At 42.7% G+C, this 23,506-nt stretch overlaps 2 protein-coding genes across 4 annotated transcripts; one reads left to right on the forward strand and one right to left on the reverse strand.

Moving 5' to 3' along the window:
- Positions 1 to 3,634: 3,634 nt before the first annotated feature.
- On the reverse strand, positions 3,635 to 12,863 carry LOC111833822 (porphobilinogen deaminase). Of its 3 annotated transcripts, none has more exons than XM_023792439.2 (14): positions 12,724 to 12,863; positions 10,957 to 11,010; positions 9,998 to 10,070; positions 9,535 to 9,584; positions 9,289 to 9,344; positions 7,216 to 7,293; positions 6,793 to 6,870; positions 6,293 to 6,368; positions 5,844 to 5,957; positions 5,681 to 5,719; positions 5,473 to 5,592; positions 5,026 to 5,079; positions 4,813 to 4,899; positions 3,635 to 4,700 (listed from the first exon to the last, which is right to left on the reverse strand). In XM_023792439.2, exons 1-14 carry the CDS (start codon positions 12,745 to 12,747, stop codon positions 4,527 to 4,529), a joined length of 1,077 nt encoding a protein of 358 aa, XP_023648207.1. In that variant the 5' UTR covers positions 12,748 to 12,863; the 3' UTR covers positions 3,635 to 4,526. The 3 variants fall into 3 exon arrangements, with proteins under 3 accessions (XP_023648207.1, XP_072557098.1, XP_023648205.1); XM_072700997.1 differs by lacking the exon at positions 12,724 to 12,863 and adding an exon at positions 11,230 to 12,364 and having other exon boundaries at positions 5,026 to 5,075; positions 5,469 to 5,592; XM_023792437.2 differs by lacking the exon at positions 12,724 to 12,863 and adding an exon at positions 11,230 to 12,344.
- Positions 12,864 to 13,664: 801 nt separating this feature from the next.
- LOC111833821 (coatomer subunit delta) lies at positions 13,665 to 20,778 on the forward strand. The gene is made up of 10 exons (XM_023792436.2): positions 13,665 to 13,803; positions 14,127 to 14,390; positions 14,712 to 14,891; positions 14,980 to 15,182; positions 15,382 to 15,543; positions 15,849 to 16,014; positions 17,545 to 17,692; positions 18,097 to 18,205; positions 18,314 to 18,518; positions 18,668 to 20,778. Exons 1-10 carry the CDS (start codon positions 13,801 to 13,803, stop codon positions 18,755 to 18,757), a joined length of 1,530 nt encoding a protein of 509 aa, XP_023648204.1. The 5' UTR covers positions 13,665 to 13,800; the 3' UTR covers positions 18,758 to 20,778.
- The last annotated feature ends 2,728 nt before the right edge of the window (positions 20,779 to 23,506 follow it).

Raw genomic sequence — 23,506 nt, forward strand, 5'->3', positions numbered from 1 at the left:
GGAACTTTTGTAGTTCCTGGCCACTTTCATGTGTTGCTTTCCCACCACAGGAACAGGAACTGTTCTTTATGCTAAATAAGCACAGGATACGCAAAATGCTCATAGGTTAAACTTCACATGTAATTCCATATGAAATTACAACTCCATCCCAAAACAAAGGAGGATGAACAAGTCGTTTGTTATTTGTTCGTTCTTAGGGGTATCATTGCGAAAAAATGGGATGCAGCTTTTTATTTATATTTAATTTATTCAATGCGACATGTTTATGATTCATTATTAAATCTGACCAGCAGATTGATCTTTCGTTTTTCATGCAATAAAAACGATGTAACATTATTCCGCCAATAAGTGCTGGCAAGTTTCACCACCGGCACCCGACAATATTAGACAAAGGTATATGGGCTATATAGATCAACTTTTCTAATGCAGAATTATGGAGATGCAAGGAAAATGGTATTGATTAATGCGTTAAAGTATCTGAGGTACAGCAATAATGCCATCTGCTCAATTTTTGCTTCAATCGCTTTTCCCTGCACTTCCATGTAACTTCCAAATTAGCGCTGGTGCTGAGAAGGGTCCAGCTGCAGATGCCTGTATAGTGGAGCTCCACCAGAAATACGTCACCTCCACAGGAAACACGTGACCTCAACTCTGTGTTACAGCGAATAAACCTTAACCTTTACGTCCTTAAAGATCACGTGTTTCCTGTGGAGGTGACGGATTTCGGGTGTAGCTCCACTCTACAGGCATCTGCAGCTGCACCCTCTTGCTGGTGCTTGTTGTCAACCATTCAGTAAGTTTATCTGTATAAGTCAATGTGGTCATGCACATGAGATCAAAGACAAGATTAGAGAATAGCAAATTAAGAGACTTGGTGGAGACTCGTCGCCAACTGCACAGGGGTGCAAATTACTTAAAGCAACGGTAGATCGCCTTCTGGGTGCTAATCTGTAAAAATGACGGACAGCCTTCAGACTAGTCAATGATGGAAAGCGATTAATGCGACTTCAGCTTACCAATATCAGGGCATAATCTACAGGCTACCTTCAGAAGACCAGGATGATTCTTGGTCACTAGGGATTTTATAGATGACTAGATTTAAATTAAATGTCAGCAAGGTTAACATGGGGCAGATATACTCTATCTAAGAAATAAACATTTTTGTATCTATGTAAATTGAATGTTATATTACCTGTGAACTTCTGCTTTTGCTAGGGATGGCAATGTTTTTGACAGTGTTGGTTTGAAAATACTGGACATAAGATATGTATTGATTCAGTCTGCTGGACAAAATCTTTCTTCAATTCAATTTATTTTTATATAGCACCTTTCAGAACAGTGTCACCTCAGGGCGCTTTACATGGGTGTACTGTGATACATTCCTGCAGGATTTCCACAGAAAAATTAAAAACAAGGAAATGGGAAGACAAAGAAATGAAAGAAAGCCAGATAACAGAGAAGAGGCACCAACAACTCCCAAGTAAGGGGAAAAAAACCTCTTAGGATCCAAGGACAACTGGCTGCCTGACCCCCATAATGGTTGATAAGAACATTAAATTAATGGACAAGCATATCAGATCAAGCTGGCATGTACAGCAGCACCAGCAGCCATAATTACAGTGAGTTATGTGTTCTGGGGCAGCTAATCTGAAGTAATAGGTCTTCTTTATTGTGAAAACAACGTTTATTACTTTTTTTTTTGTTGGGGGGGGGGGGCTTCTGTTTAATATATTTAATATATATATATATATATATATTTTTTTTTTTTCCTGAAAGTTACTTGTGATTGCTTATTTTTTACATTACACTAAACCTGAAACTGTATAGCATGTATTGTGCAGATATAAACTTTTCATTTCAAACAGTTTCCTTGTAAAAAAGATTAAAACTTCCAGTTGATTGTTGCTTGTTATTTTCTCATTGAGTTCAACACATGTTTGTGCATGGAATCTTCAGGGATATTTTCTTGGGCAAAAAGAGAATCAGAATAATATGGAAAACTGATGAAACCCCTTTTTAGTACAACACAATCTGGGTATGATGCAATTGCTAAAGAGGTTAGCTTGAAGCCTGCTTCCATGCTTAGCCAATGAAATGTCTTAATTACCGCCCAGACAACATTTATTAATAAAGAGTACAACCTACATTTTTAAAACATGTGGGTCCACAGGGAGGGGTAAACTAAGTCTATTTATTGACTGACCTACTTTACAACTACTTAATGAGGACAGGCAAGTTCATTCATGCTCCGTTTTAAGAAAGTCGGCTTCACAAGCAACACTTCTGTTTACTCACACTTGGCCTGGTTGTCATGAACCGTGCCTCTACCCAGCTTTCTGGGCTCATATAATGAGCTTAACGTTCCAGGGCCGGCCACTTTTTCGTCATCACCGTGCGACTTTTTGTGTTGCAGAAAACAGGGGAAAAGCGCTACCGCATAGCACGATGCAGTTTCTGTTAATGTTATTTTGTGGCATATTTAAACTAGTTTTCGGCGTGAGTATACAACGCAGTGATATTAATTTAACTGTGCTCCATGTATAAGAAGTTTTTACCAAATAGGACAGTTGTGTGTGTCGCATTCAGTTCCTAGATGGTCTCATGATCCCAAATTTACAGCAAACACCGTGCCTTCTGCCGTAGATCAAGGTAACCACTTTACCGCCATGTTTAAGTTTTGGATAAACAAAGTAAAAAAAGACGTTGGTGGTGTACCGGAAGTTTTTTGCAGTTTAAAGTCTGACACGTTCATTAAAGATAAGGAAAAGCTGGCGTCCAGACAGATTTTAACACCCGTCATCTAAAGTCCGGTTAATTTGTCGCTACCCGATACATTGCTTCTTGGCATTGTTGCAAACTCCTCAGCAAGGAAAGTCGCTATTGGTTGTCCCAAAAGTCGCTAAATGACGCCATCGCCTATTTTGCACAATGTGCATGTAATTATAATGGACGTTGTAGGAGAGAGGAATAATGTCGCGGGAGAGACAAAAGGTGGTTAAAAACACCCTAAATACGTTGAGAACTACAAATGAACTTTCATCTGACGATTCTTGTTTTTTTTATATCACAATATCAACCCTCCTCCTATATCCGGGCTTGGGACCGGCAAAAGTGACCCCAAAGAGACACTCTGGCGGAGTTACTTATTCTTGAAAACTGTCATTTAACTGCCATTTTTATTTAATCACACAATATTAATCAAAAGAGGATGCATCACAATGGTGATGGTCTGGCCCAGATTATGTGATATATATATATGTATATATGTGAACTCGAAATAAAATTAGTCAGTGTGATAAAACTACGTCACCGTGATGTTCTTGTAGTGGATGAACTTTTTCATTTAACCTTGGGGTTTAGTATGATTGATTCTAGCTTTAATTTATGAACACAGCCCATGTTCTGCATCATTAGCATTTGGGATCATGCCACTGTACATGTGAATGATTGTAAACCATCAGAATCCTCACTTACATTCAGCAGAGCAGGATCCCTAGACACTTTCACAAGTCTACCCTTTTGGGTTTTTTTTTTTTTTTTTTTTTTTTACAGCAAACGATTTTGTTTTTGATAAGGTATTTATCTAATACATGCATCTTTCTGAAGGCAGTTGTAGGCCTTAAAAATCAGTGTCTTTCCCGATGTACTAGTCATTTTTATTACCCATTACACAGACACATAAGGCACATAAGTACAGACGCTCAAAGACACTGAGCTTTTACAAACCCATATTAAGCACATTTGTCATCTAAACACAACACAGTTGATGTAATCCAATGCACATTCAGTGTGTAGTCTTTTACCCTGTGTGTTCGCAGTAGCAGCAAGTCGGCCTTTGGTAAATACGTTATATGGTAAGCTGTGACATGCTAAGGAAGGGAAATTGGGAACACAGTAAGCATTCTAGTAGTGCTGATGAGCTGGTATACAGGAGTGTAATGGGTCTTTTAAAACACACAGTGTTTCATGAACATATTAAGATGGAGTCTAATTAGCCAGTCTATACATAAGAAAGCACTTTCTATGAATAGAAACAGCACCTCTTTGGGAAATAATTTCACCGGTGGACATTTACTTTCCCTTCTTAATTATATTATATGAAAATAAACTGTACTGATATTTAGGTTATTCATTCTGAAATGGTGTGTGTGGGTGAAAGAGCAAACAACCTTATTTATCAGCGCAGACACAGTGAGCTGAATACTGATAGGATGGATGTGGTAAAGTGGGGGGTCTTTATAAGAACAGCCGTCGACTAGCTGACACATGCTGTCTCTGGGTATTACTTCATTGGTTGGATCTGCATTTTTTAGACATTTGCCATTTAAATATGTTGCCCTTTAATTCCGCATAATTATTAAAAATATAATGTGAATTCTTTGAAAGACTATTAGGATTTTACAATTAGTAGAAGATGTGGTGAGGTTTAAAAGGGGCCTTCTGGAGGTTGTGTGTATGTGCTTGTTTCTCGGAGAGCGTCTGGTTCCACCTGGACTCTGGTGTCTGTCTGGAATGGGTTGAGGGGATTAGCAGGCCTCATTGAGTTGTCTTGCCACTGTCAGGATCTCCTTGGCACCCTTGTTGAGCAGCAGCTGGGCCAGATCCACACCTAATCTCTCGGCAGCATCCTGGGGGGATCCGGGGAGGTTGCTGGCCGTCACCCCCACACGCTGGGCCTCATTGTCCACACCTCTCTCCACCTGACAAGGAGGAGTACAGACCTCAGTCCACTCATGTCTTTAGCCAGATTTTTTATTTTAATATAGACCAGCCATTTCTTAAATCCCGCCCCATCCCACACTACAGACTGACCTGATCACCTGGGATGACGCTAGTCTGCATGGTCTCCTTCAAACTTTGGGAACCGTCCAGACTGTAGACTGCCCCAGTCAGGTACAACTGAAACCATGAAACACATTGCATTTCACAACAGTGACACCACATCTGCTAATATTGCACCTGTGTCACACACAAAGGACCATGCAGTGTAACATGCAGACAGAGTATAAGTGAGGCTCTTGCTACCTGTGAGTCTGTCACTTCTGTGTGGACAGCCACCGGCACACTGCAGCCACCTTCCTGAGAGAGAGAGAGTGTCAGAGTGTGAGCATGGGACTGCATCTACTTGGTTTTGGTATTACTAGGCTGACGTCAGCATGGACACTCAAGTGTTACCGATTTAACCAACTGTTAATTTTTCCAGAGGACCAGCCCCAGGACCAGGGCTGTAGCCTATAGCTTAAGGTAGCCTATGTATTAATGCGCCCCTGCATAGACCCCTGTCTAAAAACTGCGTGACAGCAGTGGACTGTGGGTGGAATCTGCAGACTCCATGTCCCATACAGCTCTGCCAATTCACACAACACCCACTTACAGTCTGCAGGCCTCGCTGAATTTAACTGCTTGGCTGACTCAGCCATCTGATGCCCCCTGCTGGGCATCTTAAGCACTAGAAGGCAGAAGACGACTTGCCAGATGTCGGAGGAAGGCCCTCTCAGCTATGCAGCGCAGCACGGTCTCAGAGTGATGCAGTACAGAAACCATCTCCAGGATGTCCTTATCCTTGGCTCTCACCTCCACTGCCAGCGCACCCTGTGGTCCAAGTTGCATGTCATGATACCCATAATGCACAAGGCCAGGAGTTCCACTGTCCAATCAGTAAAGCATATAGTGTGCCCACCTGTCCAACAGCATACATGCAGTCCTTTGGGTCTAGGATCTAAGGGATGACAGCAAAGAGTGTCTTTGTGTGAGAGGATTTCTTGGCATTTTTGAGAGCTTTGCCATAACCTACCAGCACAATGTATGTAACGAGTGTCTGAGCTGAGAACGTGTGGAAACACCTGACCAATCCGATTGTCCCAGCCCATGCGATTGAGGCCAGCCGCAGCCAGGATGATGGCAGAAAAGTTGTCTGTCTCGTCCAGCTTCTTCAGGCGAGTGTTGAGGTTGCCCCGCTGAAAGACTGATCAGGAATGACGACAACATTCATGCAGCTCCACTCCATGCAGGTAGGGTGATTAAAATCATCTCTGATACTGAACGGATGCCCTCATTCCCCAACAGGCTATTTAGACTGACATAAAAATGTACTGAGGGCATCAACTGGGCTCATCTGCACTCTGAAAAACCAGTACCTTGATGAATACATGGGGACCAAGCAGACCCAAATAAGGATCATATCATAACAATGTTAAATGCACCTGGCACTTGGAGGATGTCAAGCTAAAGTTTTAAGTGTTCAGGGGAGGGACAGACCCCTGGAAAAGATACAATGGCATTGAAAAGATACAATGTCCTTGAACTCCAGCTGGGGGAACCTTTTCTTCAGCTGGGCTGCTCGGCGAAGTGAACTGGTCCCGACGACGCTGTAAAAATGCCATGGTTACCTACTGAAGAAGGGCTGGGCATAACTCGCCACTCCTGTTCTTTCCTATTAAACAGCCATGGAGATACACGGTTGTAGAACTTGTATCTTATGTTTCATTACAGACGACCACTTAAAATGTCCCGTTTTTCTTTAGCAGCTGACTGTGCTTCTCCCATTTACAGCCAATACACGTACTGTGAGTGGGAGGGCTGTGTGCTGACTGGAGGAGCTACGGTGTCAGTCACTGGCTCACAGGCGCTGCCCGAATCACTCTCACCCTTCAGTGGAGCAAAGCCAGTTAGCTCTACCTCTCCAGCCAACTAACGACAAAAGGGCTGATAGTGTGGAGGCCCACTACTTCACTGGGGACTGCAGAAGTGGACAACAGACCCCATTAGTCCTCCAGGAGTAAGTTGACAAACCTCCTGTCTGGTAGAGTGTCGAGGGACTTCCCTGCGTTTTTCGGATGCAACACCACCGCATCATAAGGGATTTCCCTTCTACAGAAAAAGACAACAAAAAAGTATGCATGCATGCAGTAATGTCTTCAGGTCTCAAAGCTATTGTCAAATGTAAAATAAACAGCCTGATTCTAACATCTTAATTTATATCAAGGGTGTCCAGTCACACGCATCCATCCAATCATTCTAGGTTAAAGCCTGCAGGGAAAGCAGCGTTCTCTGGTCTGTCTTACACATGGCACAGTGGCCCGTTTCAGTTAAGCTAGTGTAAGAAAATACAAACAGCTGATGGTGTGTGAAGGCAGGAAGCTGTCTGAAGGTTCTATAAGGGGGCAAAAGCTGCTCTGAGGCTTAGCACAGCAGCTACTTGGCCTGAACACTCACTCCAGCACAGCTCCTATGGTGAATCCCAGCGGCAGCACAGTGGGCAGGTCCTTCAGAGAGTGCACTACCAGGTCTACCCTGTAGGGGGCACATAGAGCCAACATCAGCCACTTCATCCAAAAACCTTTCAAGGATATGTACAGTCACCCCTTCACATTTATCAATGTTTTAAAACAAAATAAACCAAGTAACAATTTATGACCTCCCCTCCCCCTATTATAGGATACTAATATTTATAGGCCTAGATTATGATCGTAATACAGCGCTCACAAAAAGTCTTGGGGCGCTTGCTTGATTCTGTAAAAATACTGGAAATTTATTGGTTTTAGGGATGGGCATTTTTGATCATATTTCATTTCGAGTAATCCACAGAGAAACGAGTACTCGATTAATCGGGGGTGGAGTTTAAGCAAGGGGCAGTGCGTTTGCGTCACAGTATACAGTAAACATTTAAAAGAAGTAACAGCATGAGGTGAAGCTGAAGCGCTTTTTCTACATGACGCATTGTATATAAAATTAATCACATAGCCTAGATACATAAATGTGCAAATGTTATATTACAAATTGTATTTATCTACACAAAATATATGTGAGCTTGAACTACGTGCCAATCATAAAGTAGTGGATGCGCTTCTCCCGTTACTTTAAAACAACGGCAACTGAAGCCCCGTAATCCTTGCAGTGACCGTTTTGCGCGATGGGACAGTATAGTGGGGCTCAACTTAATTCATTAGACGTTTAAAACCTTCACCTTCAACAAAACTAATAGGCAGCAAGTCTTCTGCTGTCATTTCTGCTATTACTGCGTCGTCTTCTCTGCCCGGCCTTTGTCGCATTTCTGTCTGATGGTGAAATCTCTTATGCTCGTCTGACTGCTGGTAGTGGCATCGGCATCATCTGCTTTTTTGTGTTTATGTGCAAGATGATAACGCATCGAACTCGTTGTGGAGTTGTAGACGACTGTGGCGCTGCACATCTTACACTTGACTGTTTTTTCGTCAAGTTTTTCAAAGTGTTGCCAGACATCGCTGCGCGCTTTAGAAGCCATTTTCGTTCTGTGCTCCGGTCCTGTCTCTAGACCGCAACTTCTCACAGCCGTAACCAATCAAATATCAGACTACCGCCCAAATACCAGCATAACCAATCAGAAAGAATGAAAGTAGTTTAATTTTAAAAAATGCATTTTTAGAGCCAATCGATCATCATTTTCATGCTCGCTGATGGGTTCGAGTAATCGATTAATCGAGTACTTGTGCACATCCCTAATTGGTTTTATAACAAAAATTATTACTTTATCCCTTTATTTTCAAAAAATATGTATCAGACACATTTGTAGTCTACGAGATTGTGAACGCTATTGTAGTGAATACTGAACGATTGCAGGAACGAGACTGAGAAATGGTGACGCGAGATGGGAAGCTTGACACCACCAAAGTTCTCACGCAGTGTACAATACCGACTGGTTGGAGAGCTGGTCATAAATCTGGGCGGTTGTTAGACAGGTAGGTCATTAAGTGAGACGGCTCTGTGTATATTTAGCTCTGGGAAATTTTAAGAGACACAGCAACATTTTTAGTTTCACTTATTTCTCAGTTTATGGGAATGCATCTGTGTAAAATAAACAAACTGCAGCCAGGCTCTTCCCTGCTTCTCATTGATGAAGGGCTTCTTCTTGGCTTTATGGATCTTTAATGGCTTCTAAGAGTCCTAGCTGTCCTAACTATTGTAGCAGTGCACTTCACACCACTAAATGCTTCCCATTCTCTTTGAAGGTCATTTGAGGTTATCCTCTGACTTATGAGGATAAGTCGAGGGTCATCTCGGGCATTAGAAAGATGCTCCTGCCCTCTACCTGTCTGGTTTTTGGTCATTGCCAGCATCTCCTGCTTCACTTTGTTCTTGTGTACTGCTGTCTTAGAAACATAGAGCCTGGAAGCAGCCTGCCTTACAGTGCAGCCTTCTGCCAGCAGAACCATGATTAAACAATGCAGATTTTTTTTTAAATATAGTGGTCTCTTAATTTATTCCAGAGCTGTATATGTAAAATAATAGTGAAGATGACTGAATACTTACTCATTCTTCTCCAGAGCGTATTCTAGCTCTTTCGTGAAAAGACTCTTTTCTCCAATCTAAAACATGCACATCACAAACAAATGCTCCCATCAATAAATGAAGCACATGTGGCCAACACTGTCCTAAATGATGCTTTTAATGCAGAACATAAACACCACATTTCCCTCAAATACCAATATATGAGAAGCATACTACAGTAAGCATGGTTCAGTTATAATTCAGCAGGACTTGGAAACAGACACTCACTTTTGATAATGCTGTGTCCAAGATTTTATCTCCAGTTGTTGACATGGCAACTAGAAAGAAAAGAAAATACCACATTAAAAAAAAAAATCTAGGCCTAAACTTACATTTAAACACATCCAACTTCTAAAACCAACTAATTAATCTCCCACTCTGATGGAGACAACCTGATGTGTAAATGTAAACGAAGAGGCTTTAGTCTTTAGTTGGAAGGGGGTGTCCTTCATCAGTTACACACACAAAGGCTGGGGGCTCTATAGTGGGCTTAGCACCAACCCCCCCTTCTGAAACACCTCATCCTATGGCATGAGACAGAAAAGGAGGTGTTCCCTCGGTCCAACAGCAGAAACATCACTGATGAGCCAGCTCAGCAGTTATTTCACTATTGAAACATCAATCACATTTCCCCCATTTCTCGGCCTGCTGGTTCCTTTCTGAGTTGCGCCCAGAATTCTGCGTCTCTTACCGACTTCGAGGTGGACATCAGGGTAAAGCTTCCTCAGCCTGTCCGCCACGCTGTCGGTCTGGATCCGAGCAAGCTACCGCATATTGCCAAGGACACAAAAACACTCAGTTTGGGGGAAGAAGAACCAAATTTGGAACAGATCACAAGAGATTTCTGTATTTTTAAGCTATAGGCCTATGTATTTATTCATTCATTCATTACTGTCGTGTGTGTCATGTTGTAAAGTCGGTTTTAAAGTCTCGGACACACGCTATTTCATTTTATCACATGCTTGCATATTTTGAAATGCTATTAACGTAATTAAAAGTCAAACTTTATGTATATCACAGATTTAATTAATCGTGCAAAACAGTTCGATCACTATTTCGTATTTTCTTAATAAAACTGCAAGATGAGCAAAATATCAGGAGGAACCGAAAGCTTTGCCATTCAGCAAAGTATGAGGCAACACGCACAGGTAGCCTACAGAAAGCAACGTTTGATCTAGCTGCGCTGAGGCGAGAGCTGCTGCCCAGCGCCCAAACCCTTATCTGATCGGGGATCGCCTGGGCTCCACCGCGCCTTGCTGGAAAACCTACACTCTTCGTAATTTATATAGGCAAATACAGCAAATTCACCAACCAAGGAAAATGCGTTCCGGTTTCAAAGAACAATCAGAAGTATTTTCGGAAAAAGTAAATATAATAAACGTAAATATCAAATATATGGTCGCCATTCACAGTTAAAGAAAACGCTGAACATTAATTACTAAACTACAGAAAAGTGAAATAATAAAAATTCCGACTATACAAACTTAGGCCTACAGCAAAGTTTCCTTCAAATTTAAGAAAAATTACCCTACATTTTAGGTCATTTCAAATCAATAGCCAAATTCCGTGCATACTACAATCCGTTACCAACCAATGCAATTCAAAATAGAATTTGTTCTACTTTCGGTTTCATATTAAATTGACACCAACCTGACTCTTTCGGGTTCCGATCCGAATGATACGACTGACTTTTCCATTCCCCTCCTGTAAAGATGAAATAATATTTCAGAAACATAGGCCCCCTGCTCTCCCCCTGACAGACACACTACGCTCAATCTGCAATTCGCTATGTTGTACATAGCTATACTTGAGCTACCCACACAAGTCTGGTGTACATTAGGTATGAGAGAATATTCTTATAACAAAGTTATAAAGTATAAGAATACAATAGGCCTAACAAACACATTCAACTGAGAGTCTTACCCTTATGTACTTATATGGTCCGTCTTCCATTGTTCCCTGTAGGTTACTCGGCATTTCAGCAACCGTTTTGCTCTTTGCTAGGTTGCAACTGTCACTATATGTGTCTACAGACTGCTCTGGATGCTTCGCTAAAATACAGCTTTTTAAGCCTCATCACAGCCTCCCCCGCCGTTTTGCTGGCCCCAGCTGATAAGTAAGGAGTTGCCGATTCCGTTGGGGAGGTCCGGGTGGGGCAGTTTTTACCTCGCTATGGGGTCTGGGAGCCTGTGCTGGCGGTGGATAACTTCCCATAATAATCTCATTTATATTTGTTTGCTACACATACCTGTGTGTCCAAAATCCAGATATGAGAAAGCTCAAGCGGTATCGTAACACGTGTCAAAATATTTCTTTAAGATACGTTTATTAACACTGAGGTTTAACTGCTAATCTCAGCAACAGAGTTTGGTAAAAAAAAAAAAAAAAAAAAAAACCTTAGACGAAAAACCTTATTTTCAATAGCTGCTGCCCTCCAATAACAGGCCTAATATTTTTGCAGATCATTAAAGTATTTCTTCTAATCTTTTATATATCATCTTACAATAACAGTAATTAATTTTGACAAAATACTACAGTATAGCCCAAACATTTTAATCACCTATTAACCGTGGTAACTCCCGAGAGTCCCTTCTGATTGGTAGGCTCCTCGAGGGTTTAAGTCAATAATGGACTTCGCCTTGTTATTTCTACTGATTAAACTGTAATTTAGCATAACATCCTTCTGTTATCAATCTGAATATTTATAGCTTTACTATCATTTACTCAAACTCATCGTATAGGCCTACAGCTTGACGTTTTGCTGAAAAAAGTTCGGGGTAAGAACCTTGCTCAAGTGCGTGATAGCAGGATTTGAAAAACAGCGATATGTGGGTTACACCAGAATTTACTTATTGCACGCATACCTTTATATCAAGTATGTGCCTTCCACATTTTTTCACAAAGACTTTAAAGTTCTACATTCAGAATCAATAATAAACATATCTGAACGATGCGCTAAATGAATAGAAATGCTTAAATGTAAGGAGGCTGGGTTTGACTGGTTTCCATTCCCGCCATTCAAAGAACGGGGTAAAATAATCCGATTTGCAGAGAACGCATAATTACACATACGTGCAGAACATAATTGTATATTTATAATTGTATATAATAATATATAATTGTGTGTATATATATATATATATATAACTATATACATATGTGCGTATTTTACGTTGGTTAAGAATACAAAAGGTAGGCGCATATATCAGTTATGAATGTAACATAGCGCACATCACACCTGCCGAGCAGGCTGAGATTTCCAAGTTTCCAAGATCTGACCTTATTATCCGCCCACATGTCTCTCTACACGAATCGTAGCACCGGCCAATAAAGATTGACTTGAAAAAAAGCCAATCAGGCCTTGGACCAGTTCTAGGCGACAGTTCAAATGTTACGAGGCGCCCACAGCGGACCCACCTTCGTATTCCCGTCTTCTGACATGTCAGCGCGTTTTCAAAGGGATAGCAATAAAACAGGAAAGCTGTTCTATATAATTGAGACGATCCGGGCCTGTGTGCCATGAACAGATGATGGTTAATTCATCTTCTTTATGCGTATGGAGGACGGAGCAGCCGAATGAGCGTACCACCGACCTCCACACAGTCACTTCCGTTAACTTGCAAGGAAAAGCAATCTGCGCATGCGAGGATGTAGATGTTAACGAATGAGTGTTTTCAGTAAGTTTACGTTTCAGTACGCTGTTAATCAGCCTTATGAAACTACTGCCCGATTGTATGTTAAATCTAAATGCTTATTCAGAGTCGATTCTGTAAGGTTTAGGTAATGGGTTAAACTATTATACGATACTCAAAACAATCATTTTATTGTAATATTGCATACGAGGGCATTATTTGACTGTAAAACCACCCAGGTTGGTCTCATACGTAGTTTTATTTAGTAAATGCAGTTTTACATTTCAACTCATATAAACCCGGATAGTTTACTGGAAAAATCGGTGTTAGTTGCCTTGAAGGTATAAGTACAGCTGACCCTCCTGGGATTGGAACCTGAGACCTTCAATCATGCTAAGTCCGCTTGTTACTATGAGTCCTTCCACTTTGGAAAGTAGGGACACCAGTTACACCCAACACCCAAACCTTTATTTTTTGCAATTGTTTTGTAGCTAGACATAGTCACCTGGATATTCTGATTTCGAGTGCGCTTATGCTGCAGCTGATGGACGCGCATGATAAACCTGTGGCTTACAGCACTTTTTTTTCTTTTTCTTTTCCTTTTCCCCATTGTTCGTTCGCTTTATTGTTCTCTGTGCGCTCAGCCCCGCCTCCCATCTCCTGCTTGCTCCGCTGCTGACGGCTTTTCCGGTTGGAGACGTGGCTTTACGCCGCTGCCATATTGAAGCTGTAGGAGGACGGCGGCGGATAAGGGAACGATTCACCGATCATCTCACGGTATATACGGTCAAAAAGGACTCAATCGCCGACGAAAGCGAGCCAGCCGGCGACTTAAACACGCAAAACTCCAAAGGAGACCAAAATGGTGAGTGATAGCGAACTGGGAACTGCCTAGAAAGTCGTTAAAAATAGCGGAGCTAGCATCTGCCGTAGCTGGCCCCCTTGTCAATGCTAATGCCTTCGTGTCAGAATAATGTGCGAATCCATTAAAGGCGTTAAGCTGCAGAAGTTAATTCGTGGTGTTTGATGTGCAGTAGTGGTTGTTATGGTTCCTTTCACTTGCTGCTATCTTGTAGGAACGGAAACTATTCCGGTTGTTGTGCCTTTGAATTCAATCCGAGTGAAACTTGCTTAGGTCCCGCTGTAGCAGCATGGCTGTCCTAGTGATTAGCTTCCTGATGTCCGCAGGTACTTCTGGCCGCAGCGGTGTGCACCAAGGCCGGTAAAGCCATCGTGTCGCGCCAGTTCGTGGAGATGACTCGGACGCGCATCGAGGGTTTGCTGGCCGCCTTCCCCAAGCTGATGAACACGGGCAAGCAGCACACCTTCGTGGAAACCGAGAGCGTGCGCTACGTCTACCAGCCGCTGGAGAAGCTCTACATGGTGCTCATTACCACCAAAAACAGCAACATTCTGGAAGACTTGGAGACCCTAAGACTCTTCTCTAGAGTGGTATGACTGTAATCCATCAGTCACCATGGCAAGCTGACTTTAGTTGTCAGTTTTATAATGGAGATTGATAAGACAGTTATCACTAAGAGTGGAAGTTAAATGGATTTTTTTTCTTTGTGTGCATGACGTGTGTAAAATGCATATAAACTGTTTGAATGGAGGTGGAGATTTGGGGTGCAGTTATCGGGTTGGGATTTGAAGTGTGGTTCTGGTTTGAGTGCAGAGTTAAGTGAGGTCTTAGTTGTATTATTCAGGCTGAGTTCTTACCGTGTGGGATGTGATCGGATCAGTGCAAAGGTCTCTGTGAATCCGCCGTTACAGATTCCGGAGTACTGCCGAGTGTTGGAGGAGAGCGAGATCTCCGAGCACTGCTTTGACCTCATCTTCGCCTTTGATGAGATTGTTGCACTGGGTTACCGGGAGAACGTCAACCTGGCCCAGATCCGCACATTCACCGAGATGGACTCGCATGAGGAGAAGGTCTTCCGAGCCGTCAGAGAGGTGAGGACCGCCCTCAGGCCGACACACATGTGAGTGAGGCTGAGAACCTGCATTGTAGTCATCCGCACCCCTCGGCATTATATCTCAGACCCAGGAGCGTGAGGCGAAAGCTGAAATGCGACGGAAGGCCAAAGAGCTGCAGCAAGCCCGTCGCGATGCAGAACGTTCCGGAAAGAAGGCTCCCGGCTTCGGTGGCTTTGGCAGCTCCGGTGTGAGCGGAGGCTCCACGTCCATCATTTCGGACACGCTTGTAGAGCCGGAAAAGCCTAAGGTGGTGCCTGCTCCCATCAGGTATAAGCTGTGTGTGGCTCTTTGCTGCTCTGCCTGTCTCTTAAATTTGGTTTTCTATAGTTTCTTTAATTTTATTTACAGTTATGCAGTTCACAGGGTTTGAAAATATTTCAGTATTAACTGCATTTCTGTACTTTAGCTGTGTTTGTTAACCACGGCGCCACCTGCCGCTTATTCCCCTGAATGTTTCCTCCCACAGGCCAAGTGGCCCAAGTAAGGCTCTGAAGCTGGGTGCCAAGGGCAAGGAGGTGGACAACTTTGTGGACAAACTGAAACTGGAGGGCGAGAACATCATCCTGCCCAGCACTGGGAAGAGACCAGAGGCGTCTAAGGCCCTGGCGCCCCCTGTTAATGTAGAGAGGTATGGAGGACAGTCTTTTATGGCCGATGGGGTACGGTTTGTGGTGTCGTAATCTACCATGTGTTCTCTTTGTGGTCTTGTTCCTGATATTGGTAAATATTCTGGCCTGAAACAAGCTGTTTTACTTGCTGTTGTCTGAAGGTGCCGAACTCCTGTAGCAGTTTGTGGCTTCCGTGCTACTCTGTGGCCTTACTCTAACTTCCCCTGCTTGGTCTTTATGCATGAGTTACCACACTACTGGCCAGAAGCAGGTCCTTTCTGCCACCTTCCCATGTGTGTGTTCTTGTGTTGTGGCACGTCCCCAGTGTGCACCTGAAGGTCGAGGAGAAGATATCCCTTACCTGCGGGCGGGATGGCGGCCTACAGAATATGGAGGTCCTGGGTATGGTGACCCTCAGGGTGTCAGATGAGAAGAATGGGCGAATCCGGCTTCATGTCATCAACAATGACAAGAAGGGGGTTCAGCTACAGGTGGGTTATAGCCCTACCATGGAAATGAAGGTCCGCCTCATTGGACAGCTCCTGTTATTAAAAAGGGGACAGTATAAAGACCAGGGGCCGGTTGCACAAAACACCATAAGTTAAGATTTTCCTTAAAGTCCGAGTTAAGGTCTCCTTAAAATAGTCGGTTGCACAAAACACCCTTAAGTCGTCCTTAAGGTTTCCTTAAAATTAAAATTTTTAAGTATTAAGTATTTAAGTTTTTCTCCTTATCTTGGTCTTATACTTAAGGAATCCCTTAACGGTTGCACAAAAGACCTTAGCAACCAAACTAAGGGGAAAAAAATTAAGGTACCTCTAACCGTACCTTAACTGCAACATGGCCGAGTTTATGATAATAAATAATGAAAATGAAGGCGTCCCAAAAAGTTTTCCGCAACTGTGAGAACCCCTTAGATTACGCTTAATGATGAGCAATTGATTTTGCTTTAGAAATTTGACCGGGAGTCAATTTATGATTTGTCTGACCGTCTACAGTTGGATCACTCCACATTCCGAAGCCGTGCTCTTCCAGCTGCGTTGCAATTAATGATCGCTCTGCGGTTTTATGCTACGGGCTCATTCCGGGCTGTAATAATGTATTTTATGTCCACAAGTCAGCGGTGTGCCGCGTCATTCACCGAATTTATTTTCTAGCACATTAGGTTGCAGTCTAAACGTGTGTCAATGTTAAGCCTGTGTCAATGCATAGCCTATAACGTTACCCATGTTAGTCTACTTTATATCTATACCTTAAATACTTTAATGTGTAATAACTTGTTGAAAGATGATGAGCAACTTATGTACATAGATCTATTTCACTGTCAGCAACATAGACTAACGTTAACGATTCCCTCAAGTCATGTTAGTTATTTAACCTATCTGAAGTTGTAAGTTAACTCTTACCAGTTGACGTTATCTTAGTAGTTTTGTCACATTCTCTCCTGTAACTAGTGATCTTTTTTTTTTTTTGGCCAGAACAAATAAGTTCTTGGATTAATTTTCATTGCAATTTCCTCCCACATTCATTGTTTTCTGTTTGCGGATCAGATTTACATTTTAGTATGTCCTTTCTTTTATTGTATTCCTCAAAGTATAATCTTTTCCTCCTCTGACCATTTTGGCTTTCATGTCTTCTTTTCTCCCATTTTTTTTTTTTTACTTTGTGAGTAACTTTGTGAGGTGATAACAGGTATCACAAGCAGACGCGAGTGCAAGCATATGAACGGTCTCCATGGAAATGGGACAATTTTACTGCTGTAAAACGTCTTTCAATGTTGCAAATCCCTTAATGTTTTTCCTTAACTAAGGAAACCTTTTAAGGGGTTCTGTGCAACACCCTTCAATAAGTCCCTTAGTAGAGGAGAAATTAACCTTAAGTGTCATACTTAAGGGGAAAACTTAAGGTGTTTTGTGCAACCAGCCCCAGGGGTCACCCGCCCGGCCTGACACTCCTGCACGAGTTAAGCTCCTTTACACTTTCGGTGGTTTGATCTAAAGCCAAACTCCCTCCACTGACAGACCCACCCCAATGTGGACAAGAAGCTCTTCACGGCAGACTCGCTGATCGGCCTGAAGAATCCAGAAAAGTCGTTTCCGCTGAACAGTGACGTGGGGGTGCTGAAGTGGAGGCTGCAGAGCGCAGAGGCGGCGCTGGTGCCACTCACCAGTGCGTGCCCCCCTGCCCGTTGCGTCCTGGATCGCAGCCCTGCTCGCACTGCCTTTGGCAGGGCTGACTTACATGCCTGCTGAGTAGATTAAAGACTAAAGACACTGTCCGAGTTAATGAAATGCAGCTTCCATGTTAATCCTTCACCAGTACTTATCTGTGGAGTGTTTGGTCCATTTATACTTTAGCTTGAACTTAAAGCCTCTGGAAGCTTTTCAGCCCAGCTAGATGTAAATATGAGTCTTCCTAACAGGCCCTGTACTTATCTCTCCTAAGCTGGTAAATTCTAAATGAATTACTCTTAAAATAAGACTGTGATTGATTAGCAGCAGAGCACACGGTAACACTGGCCAGGCTGGTCTTCCCGTCTCCTCCAGGTTATTGTCTCTCTCATGTCTCTCCAGTAAACTGCTGGCCTTCCGAGACTGGCGATGGCTGTGACGTGAACATTGAATACGAGCTGCAGGAGGATGGGTTTGAACTCAACGACGTCGTCATCACCATCCCTGTCCCGTGAGTAAACTGCCTGTTAGAATCTCCCAGCTAAGTCCACATAGGGCTTCTCTGCTGCCTGTGTGTGTAAGAATGTCAAATGTTTCGTTTGCGGTTTGCCCCCCGCAGGTCAGGAGTGGGAGCACCTGTGATCGGGGACTTGGACGGCGAGTACCGGCACGACAGTCGGCGCAACATGCTGGAGTGGTGTCTGCCTGTTGTCGACGGCAACAATAAAACTGGCAGCCTGGAATTCAGCGTCGCTGGGCGGCCCAGCGACTTCTTCCCCGTCACAGTCTCCTTCGTCTCTAAGCGCACCTTCTGTGACATACAGGCAGGTGTCCCTCCCTTGGCGTTGGCTGCCTGTATTTCTGCATCTCTCATTGGTGACCCGCACTCGTAGCATTGTCACCTTAGACTGACTGATTTTGTTTGCCAGATTTCCTGTTTTTAGCATTAATGTCGTCTCCTGTTTTATTTCAGGTCATGAAAGTGTCTCAGGTGGATGGAGACAGCCCCGTCAGGTTCTCCTCAGAGACGGCATTGGTGGTGGACAAATATGAGATCCTTTAGGGATATGGACTGAGAGAGCAAGAGAGATCCTGCTGAGAGAGATGGTGATTCACTGACAGCATGTCAGTGGGACAGAGGCCTTCTGAAGCCCTTTTCACTTCGGCGTACTGTTTCAGTGTATTTATACATTTATAAGATGAATTATATTGAAAAATGATATACCCGTACAGAAGGTGTAGAGGAACAGCCCTGGAGCGACCTATGCCGCATCAGCAGAGGGTGAACCCAAGGGGCCATGCAACATGCAAGGCGGCTCCCTGTTCCTCTATCCGCACTTATCCTGTAGCGACAGCAGCCCGCTGTCATAGTGTCCCGATTGTTTTGTTCTGTCTTTCTCCCCGGAACCTGCTCCATCATCCTCTGTTCTCTGATTTTCCGAATCCGTCGGGACCCAGCAGAAATACCTGTCCTCTCCTGTCCTGGTCCCACCGCTCAGGCCACGTCCGGGACCCCATGCCGCCAGGCGGGTGCCAGTGGCCTGCCAGGCCCGCATCCCCGGGCCATCGCGGGCCGCTTGTCTGCGGCCACCCAGAACAGTGTCTCCTTCAGCTTTCGTGTCTCTCTTCATTAACTGACAGACTGTGTCAAATGAGTGCTGATAAATCACATTATAGTCCTGTTGCTCGTTTGGGGGTTTTAAATTAAATGACTGTATTGTCATCTTAGATGCCGCCTGAGTTAAACCTCCATGCTGGGTTCTCCTGATCCGGTGTATTGTAATATCTGATATCGCTTTACATTAACCGTACCTTCATAATGAATTCATTATATATTCATAGAATTTTTAATGCACCTTCATAATCCATCCATAGAGCATTCATAAGCACCATTATATGATTATAATGCTTATATGTTTACTAATATATGTTTTACCATGTCAAGGGATGTTATGCTAAGTTAAGGTATACTTACATGATGCTTGTGAATGTTCTATGAATGCATTATGAAGGTGCAGTGAGTGTTCTACGACTGCATTATTAAGGCATTGTGATCTTACAGTTAATGAAAAGCATTACCTAATATTCCGGTTAATGTATCAGATATGTCAATGACTTCGATGTTTCAGATGTTGAGTGTAAAACATTTTTTTCATTCATTTGGTTAATTTTTGCTTTTGGGGAAAACTTTTTTTTTTTTTGCCCATGAGATCCCATGTAGTGTGCAAACCACTGTTCTGAAATCAGCCGTTGTGTGACTTCAGCTGAACAGCTCTGTGTTGGGTTGGATCTCTTGTCCTGTGTGTGGATGTGATTGTTGAAGGCTAGCAGTGAGCTGTATGCAACAATCTGCATGTTGGATTTTCCTGGTGCCAAACATGTTTCAGTTAGGATCTTATGGAAATGATAAACATTAATGTTTATGTTTAGGCTGCACAGTGGTAATTCTCCTCTGGGGGGCACTGTTGGCCTGGGCAGGACCAACTGAAGCTGAAGAGGACATTTGATAAGCAGCTTTGCTTTTTTTTCAGGGGCATAACAAATGTTTATGTCCACATACAAGTGTGTAAAAGCAAGGTGTAACTTCACGGCCAGTTGATTTGCTTCCCCTTTTGGCCAGAGTGCCATGGGTCACTATGCACCATGATGACTGAGAGAAACATCCCAGGGAGGGAGAGCCAGTGGCTGGGTCTATCAAACCAGCACTTCCCCTTCTCACAATGTAAGTGCAGCAATTTGAATACAACGGACAGGTCTGTTCTGAGGTCCCAACTAGATGAGAGCGAACAGAAAAACAATCTCTGTTTGGCTTAATTGAAGGATGTTTTTGGTCTCCACAAATCTCAAGCCTCTGCTGTCTTACACACAGTTATACCTTTGGCAGTAAATTTCACTTTGGTTGATTCCTGACCCATTTGCTTTGTTGAAGGTAATGACATGTTTTAGTCATAACTGCAACCCTACATGGGAGATGGCGTGGGAAACTAAACCAGTATGTGTGTGTGTTGTGGGGCAGGGTGGAGGTTTAAAAAAATGTAACAATTAAAAGAAAATGAATTAAACCTGCAATGTTCTTTAATTGAACTGGAGTGTGATGTGCGTGTTTTGCTGTACCACGTTTTAGTTATCCTTCAGTCAAAAAGTATGCACTGTGACCATGAGTAAAATACTAAAAAATTGTAATTTAAATAATGCTCTTTGCAAATAATCCTTTAAAGCCCCACTCCCCACCTAAAGAGTGAAAGGTGGTTTTTGTTTTTGTGTTTTGCACAGGAAGGAGTCTTGTGTAGATTTTAACAAAGCAGATTGCTCTGCAATTCTTATTCTTCTTGTTTCATCACAAATGGCCACTTGGGGGTGCCTTGAGCCTCACTTTGTCATTGACCTTCATTGACATGGACACCAGCATGTAGAAGCTGAAGAAGGTGAAAGGGCTGAAAAAATTTCAAATAGTTGTGACTCCCTGCCTGTCCATCATTCATCAATCTTCTGTAAATTTCCACCCCCTTCAGCATTGTGGAACTTCATTATTTATGAAATATATTTCTAAGCAAATGCTGTCTTAGGTCAGAAGCAAGGCAGGACATGTTGATCTGTGTACTTTATTCTCACTTCATTAGCATTATGCAGGTCATAACCCAGTACATCTAGATTAATTTAATTTAAGACCGTAATCAATAGCTTTTATTTATTAACATTAAGTGGAACAAAAACTACAGACATCTGACCCCAACCAGGTCCAAAATTATTGCCCATGGTTCACGTCAGTCTGAGCAATGCCTTTAGGTTTTTAATTTCTACAAGAGGGAAGCAGTAACAGATTACTTGGCTTATAGGTGCATGAGCCAAATATTAAAATTCTAAGCAATATTTTCCTATATAAACTTTTCCTAATTGTGATTACTATGTGCAAGTGCAGCGATCACTATGTATATTTTTATTATGTTATCACACAAGCAATTGTATATTGTTATTCTTAAGTTGTATTAATTTTATTTTTTATTATTCCCATGATTTTCAAGCCCTTTCTTCTCCTACAGTTCTTTACCTAGAAACTCCATTCCACCCATTAAGGAGAAATCTGCTTGTATTTCTGTTTTTGATATTCCACCTACATCCCTCTTTTCCATCCCTCTTTCTCTCAATTTTTTCCCCTTAGACTTGTCCATAGAAACTGCAATGGTCAATAATGGTGGTGTAACAATGGTCCAGTGGTGGTCCAATGGTCAGCAATGGTGGTGTAACAATAGTCCAGTGGTGGTCCAATGGTCAGTAATGGTGGTGTAACAATAGTCCAGTGGTGGTCCAATGGTCAGTAATGGTGGTGTAACAATAGTCCAGTGGTGGTCCAATGGTCAGTAATGGTGGTGTAATAAGAACATAAGAAATTTACAAACGAGAGGAGGCCATTCGGCCCATCAAGCTCGTTTGGGGAGAACTTAACTAATAGCTCAGAGTTGTTAAAATCTTATCTAGCTCTGATTTAAAGGAACCCATGGTTTTAGCTTCCACTACACTAGCAGGAAGACTATTCCATACTCTAACTACACGCTGTGTAAAGAAGTGCTTCCTCAAATTTGTTTTAAAATGTTCTCCCGCTAATTTCCACTTATGGCCACGAGTTCTAGTATTTAGACTAATATTGAAATAGTCATTTGGCTGAACAGCATCCAGACCCGTTAGAATCTTATAGACCTGAATCATATCCCCCCTTAGTCTCCTTTGCTCAAGGCTAAACAGATTCAGTTCCACTAACCTCTCCTCATAAGACATTCCTCTAAGACCAGGAATCATTCTCGTAGCTCTTCGTTGCACCTTTTCTAAGGCAGCAATGTCCTTCTTGAGGTATGGTGACCAAACCTGCACACAGTATTCTAGGTGGGGTCTTACCAAGGAATTATATAAGTGTAACATCACCTCCCTTGACTTAAACTCCACACTTCTAGAGATATAACCAAACATTCTGTTCGCCTTTTTTATTGCTTCCCCACACTGGCGAGAGTGGGACATGGAAGCATCAACATACATACCGAGATCTTTCTCGTAATCAGCTACCTTTATTTCAGTGGAACCCATAAAATATCTGTACTTTATATTTCTGCTCCCTGCATGGATTACCTTGCATTTATCTGTGTTAAATTTCATCTGCCAAGTATCAGCCCAGTCGCTAATTAAATCCAGATCCCGTTGAAGCCTCTCAGCTGCTAGATTAGTATCTGCTACCCCGCCCACCTTGGTGTCGTCTGCAAATTTAACCAGTTTACTGTATGTATTTGTGTCAATATCATTAATGTAAATTAGGAACAATAGTGGTCCTAAAATTGAACCCTGCGGTACCCCACTATGAACGGAGGCCCACTGTGACATTGTGCCTCTAATAAGTACTCGCTGCTTCCTGTCAGTTAGCCAGTTTTTGATCCAAGCTGCCACAGTTCCTAAAATCCCTGCAGCTTTAAGCTTTAGTAAGAGCCGTTTGTGGGGGACAACATCAAAGGCCTTCTGGAAATCTAAGTAAATCACATCATAGGCCTTTTTGTGATCAATTTCACTTGTAGCTTCCTCAAAGAACTCAAGTAGATTCGTTAAGCAGGATCTACCTCTCCTAAATCCATGTTGGCTATCCTTTATGATGTTATTTGCATCTAGGTAATCTACCATTTTCACTTGAATTATAGCTTCCATTATTTTTCCAGTAATGCTAGTTAAACTGATTGGCCTATAGTTTGCTGGATTACTTCTATCCCCTTTTTTGAATATGGGTGATATATTAGCATGCTTCCAATCTGATGGTACCACACCCGCAGATAACGAT

Source organism: Paramormyrops kingsleyae, chromosome 17 (assembly GCF_048594095.1).
Source record: "Paramormyrops kingsleyae isolate MSU_618 chromosome 17, PKINGS_0.4, whole genome shotgun sequence".
NCBI classification, from domain to species: domain Eukaryota; kingdom Metazoa; phylum Chordata; class Actinopteri; order Osteoglossiformes; family Mormyridae; genus Paramormyrops; species Paramormyrops kingsleyae.

Excerpts from the sequence above, each read along its gene's own strand:
- LOC111833822 (XM_072700997.1), bottom strand. The coding sequence starts at position 11,283 with ATGCCGAGTAACCTACAGGGAACAATGGAAGACGGACCATATAAGTAC. Across the intron at positions 6,871-7,215 it reads ACCATAGGAGCTGTGCTGGA|AAGGGAAATCCCTTATGATG; the intron begins GTGAGTGTTCAG and ends CTTTTTCTGTAG. Across the intron at positions 5,593-5,680 it reads GCATGTATGCTGTTGGACAG|GGTGCGCTGGCAGTGGAGGT; the intron begins GTGGGCACACTA and ends CTTGGACCACAG.
- LOC111833821 (XM_023792436.2), top strand. Across the intron at positions 15,183-15,381 it reads GTGGTGCCTGCTCCCATCAG|GCCAAGTGGCCCAAGTAAGG; the intron begins GTATAAGCTGTG and ends TTCCTCCCACAG. Across the intron at positions 18,519-18,667 it reads GCACCTTCTGTGACATACAG|GTCATGAAAGTGTCTCAGGT; the intron begins GCAGGTGTCCCT and ends GTTTTATTTCAG.